This window comes from Sapajus apella, unplaced genomic scaffold (genome assembly GCF_009761245.1).
Source record: "Sapajus apella isolate SASKATOON/1434 unplaced genomic scaffold, GSC_monkey_1.0 scaffold5808, whole genome shotgun sequence".
Taxonomy (NCBI): domain Eukaryota; kingdom Metazoa; phylum Chordata; class Mammalia; order Primates; family Cebidae; genus Sapajus; species Sapajus apella.
Genome location: NW_022442732.1, coordinates 1 through 4,229, shown reverse-complemented (window position 1 = coordinate 4,229; position 4,229 = coordinate 1). Strand labels below are relative to the sequence as shown.

The following is a 4,229-nucleotide window of genomic DNA, read 5'->3' as shown; positions in this document are numbered from 1 at the left end:
GCATGCAGCAGGCGTGGGTTCCTCACCTGTGACGGAAAGGTGCAGGGGCTCACTGGGGGCCGACCACTCATACGGCGAGGCATTGAAAGAACCGTAGCATCTATAGGTCCCGCCATGGGCTGACATTGCGGGGCCCACGGAAAAGTTGGCCTGGAACGCTCCCCTGTGTCCCTGCCCTCCACTGAGCCACTGGCCATGAGGAGCCCCCTCTCTCCACAGATGGTACCGGTCAAATGAGACTTCGGAGATACAGAATAATGTCACGTTCTCTCCCAACCCCACCATGGGGCCCACCTGGGTGGAGAGAGAAGGCTTTTTGTGTTTTCCTGGAAGAAAAAGAGGCTGATTTTAGAACACACTCCTGAGTTCGTGAACAAAGTCCTCTCTCTCCCTGCTCTCACATGGGGGCAGATTCCGAATGTCGGCTGCTGCCTCTGTCAATCTCATCTTCCTCTCTAGGGTCCTGACCCAGCCTGTGTCTGTGTCGTTTCGCTTCCTCTGCCTTTCGTAGATTCCCCGTGGCTTTTGACTGTGTCTCTGTGGCTTACTGCTCCTTGAAGCCATATGGGGTGTGGGGTTCTCCTGGAAAATGGGAGTTACTTTGTGCTTTGAGAGGCTTCAGAAAACGGAGTGCCGGCCTTGGATTCCCTGACATGGGACTAAGGACTACATGAGTCTCACTATTTCTCAACTCTGTGGTGTTGAAAAATACAAGAATCTCTGGAGAAGCAGAAGGAACTTCACGGACTCCAACTGCAGGGAAGAACTGGCTTTGCCCCCAAACCCAAGGAGTTAGAGGTGACAACTTGCCGGGGAGGGTGAAAGTGACCCCTCCCCCCTCCTTAAGCACTAAGACATGTTGAACCCCTTTGCTGAGCTCCTGCTCACAGTCCCTCTGTTCCTTCATTTTTCTTCCTCTCCTGAGGTTTGATTAACAACCCCATCACTCCAGGAAGCTCCCAGGGCACCAGCGGAGCAGGATGGTCCAGCCACACTCACCTGTGATCACAATCTCCAGGGGGTCACTGGGAGCCGAGCACTCATAGCGGGAGTGACTGAAAGAACCACAGCATCTGTAGGCCCCCGCATGGGCCGGCGTCACGGGGCCCAGGAGAAACACAGCCTCGATGTAGTGAGTCCCAGCCTCCATCCCCTCGTCAAGCTCCTGGGAATGCTGTGTGTGCCCCTCTTTGTATAAGATAAATTCATCAAATGCCAGCTCCGAGTGACAGCGCACGGTCACCCTGGCTCCCGCAGCCACCGGGGAGCTTGGGTGTGCAGAGATGGATGGTTTTCTGAACGCACCTGGGAGCAAAGACAGAGGAGTTCACATGACTCACCCTCCTCACCCCTCACCTGGGACCTCAGGGTGAAGCTCTCCCTCGTCACCGCCAAAGCCCATCCACGTCCTTCCTGACTGTGCGTGTTCTCTCTGCACCGCTCCCCGTGCTCTGCCTTGAGGCCATATGAGACGTGCGGTGCTCCTGGAAAGCGGGAATTGCTCTGTGCTTTGAGAACCTTCAGCAAACACAGTGCTGGCTTAGGATCCCTGACATGGGACCATGAGGTTATGAGCCTCACTAATTTTCAACGCTGTGTGTTGAAAAATACTAGAATCTCCAGAGGATTAGAAAGAACCTCCCAGGTTCCCACTGCTGGAAACAACTGGTTTTGCCCCAAAACCCAAGAGGTTATACGTGACTACTTGGAGGGGAAGGTGGCAGTGACTCTGTTTCCTACTTAGGCAGAAGGACACGGCAGACCCCTTGGCTGAGCAGCTCCTCACAGCCTCAGCCTCCATCCAGATCCTCCCGGAGCTTGCGTAGCCTGAATCTCCCGGCCTCACCAAACCTGCTCTCCTCCCTTCTCTTGCTTGAAAGACTCAACCTCTTGTCTGTTCCTCCTGAGCTCGTTGATTGTGAGACTCACTGCACACTCTCCCTTCCCTGCTTTATAGGATGGGCAGGACGACTCTACGGGATGAGTTTGTAACTTTCTGTGGGACATTCTGCACATCCATCAGGGAGAAGGGACGAATGTCAGGAGACTGAGAAGGAGGAGGAGGGAGGAATGGGTGCCTTTCCCAGTCATGTCCCACTGAGCCACCGGACACGCCTCCCGAGGGAACTGTGACTTCCCCAAAGCTCTGGCTCCTTCGAGGCAGGAAAACGACTTCCCTGGGGAAATGCTGGAGCTGGGGTCAGGGGACATCTCTCCTCCCTGAATCCACCTTGCTGGAGTTGGAACCAGCACCCTGCACCTGCTACTTCCCAGGGAGATTGTCCTGCTGCTCGGCTTCCTCCCTCCTCCACCAGGGAAGCTGATTCCTCACATGAAATGCCCTGTCTTTAAATTCTCAGGATGGCTTCTGTGTCCACAGTGAGTGCATGACCAGGAATCCCACAGTGGCTCTCTGGACTCACTGGCTGTGGACTCTGGGAAGGACTAATTTCTTTAGGGTATACTTAGGCTTTACTTTTTCTTCACAGTAGCCATGACAGTTTTAGGTTCTGACGAATCCTCATCGTTAACAGGAATGAGCTCCTTCCCCAGTACTAACATGAAGGAGGCAGCAGCCTGAGTCCTGCTCACCTCTCATCTTTAATCGGTGGAGGGAAGTCAACACACCCCACCAAACCTCCAGTTTCTTTTGCCCCTTGGACAATTTCTTCTGCAGTTTGCCATCTTGGAGGAAGGCAAAATCCACACACAAAATAGCCTCTCCCACTGGAAGCTGTGTGGGCTGTGGTCACCATGCTGTGTATTAGATCTCTAGAGCATTGTCATTCTGCAACTCTGGGAAGGACACCTAGTGGACACGGGATGGGCTGGACTTCTCCTACCTGTGACCACGATCATCAGGGAGTTGCTGTGAGCTGACTGCTGTGAGGTGCGGCTGGAAAATCCAGAACATCTGTAGGTCCCTGCGTGTCCTGGGGTCACGGGGCTGATGGTAAAGTCACTGGAACGGCCAGTGAGCAACACCGGGTCCTGGTTCCCAGATGTCTTGTATATTGTGAATGTGGCAAACCGATGATGGGAATCACAGGAGAGAGTCACACGTCCTCCCAGGGGAACCACAGGGCTCGGCCGGGCTGACAGGGAGAGCTCGTTGGGAGCACCTGGAGGAGGAGGAGGCACAGCCTAGAGAGGGAAGTGTGGAGCCCCCCCACTGTCCTTGGGGGCTTTCCTTCTTCACATTGGGCTGCTTTGCCCTGTAACGTGGGTCCCCTGATGCCCTGGGTACCTGGTGGTGGGACAGGGACACAGCCCACCCCAGAGTGAACACGAAGGTCTTCCCAGAACAGTGTTCTACTGGGCATGGTGATACAACATTGAGCCAAGTTGCTCCTAAATTTTGTCTGCAACAACAGACATCTGTGCGTGGAAGAGAGGGAGGAAACCGACCAGATTCAAGCAATACAAAAACACATCAACTCGTTTAAACAATTCCCAACACAAGTGCCCAGCACCGGGTCCCTGCCTCCCGACAGAGACTGCCCCAACCCACCCCCAGACACCTGGATTCTCAACATCACAGGCTCCTTCAGAAGGCTGGATGAGTCCGAGGGGCTGCCTACAGGGGGTTTCTAGAACAAGATGGTGCCTGGGGTCTCCCCAGGACCCCCCTTCCTGTGTTTCCGGGGCTCACGGCAAAGCCCTCCCCATGTCATCTGCGTCCGCCTGACTCGTGTCCACCCTCCCTGCCTGGAGAACACTTTGTGTTTGGCCAACACGGCGTCCTAGGACTGGGGCAGGACTCACCCGCCTGTGTGCAGATCTTCTGGCCCAGGCACAACCCTGGGGAAGGAACAAAACAAAACAATGACAAGCGACGGCGCGTCTGCACGTGAATCCCGCCCTCCTTGTCATGGTCTGAATCCAAGTCAGCCTGGATTCAGAGGGTGGATGACCCTGGCTTCCCACGCCCAGTCCCAGGTTGTGGAGAGGTCAGGTCTTCAAGAGAGCATTTTCCATCCCAACCCTGCCCTCCTTTCCCTTCCAGGACTCACCCAGACACAGGACGGCGATGAGTTTGGGGGCCATGGCGCCTCTTCTCTTGGGCCGGACACAGGGGTTGAGCTAAATTGGAAAATGAACAGGATGTGGCAGCCATGGTTTCGCAGTTTGCAGAGCCTAGAGGTTGCCCCCCACACAGGAAGATGACCAGCCTCACTCTAAACATAGGGGGTGACACAGACAGTATTCTGGTTCAACATAGCCCCTAG

At 55.0% G+C, this 4,229-nt stretch overlaps 1 protein-coding gene across 1 annotated transcript; it reads right to left on the bottom strand.

Annotated features, from left to right (window-relative positions):
* Nucleotides 1-13: 13 nt before the first annotated feature.
* LOC116547963 (putative killer cell immunoglobulin-like receptor-like protein KIR3DX1) lies at nt 14-4,192 on the bottom strand (the record flags this gene model as incomplete). The annotated part of the gene is made up of 5 exons (XM_032273690.1): nt 4,014-4,192; nt 3,766-3,801; nt 2,844-3,122; nt 1,000-1,305; nt 14-326 (listed from the first exon to the last, which is right to left on the bottom strand). Coding segments are annotated over exons 1-5 (968 nt in total), but the record flags the coding sequence as incomplete, so codon positions are not given.
* Between the last annotated feature and the right edge of the window lie 37 nt (nt 4,193-4,229).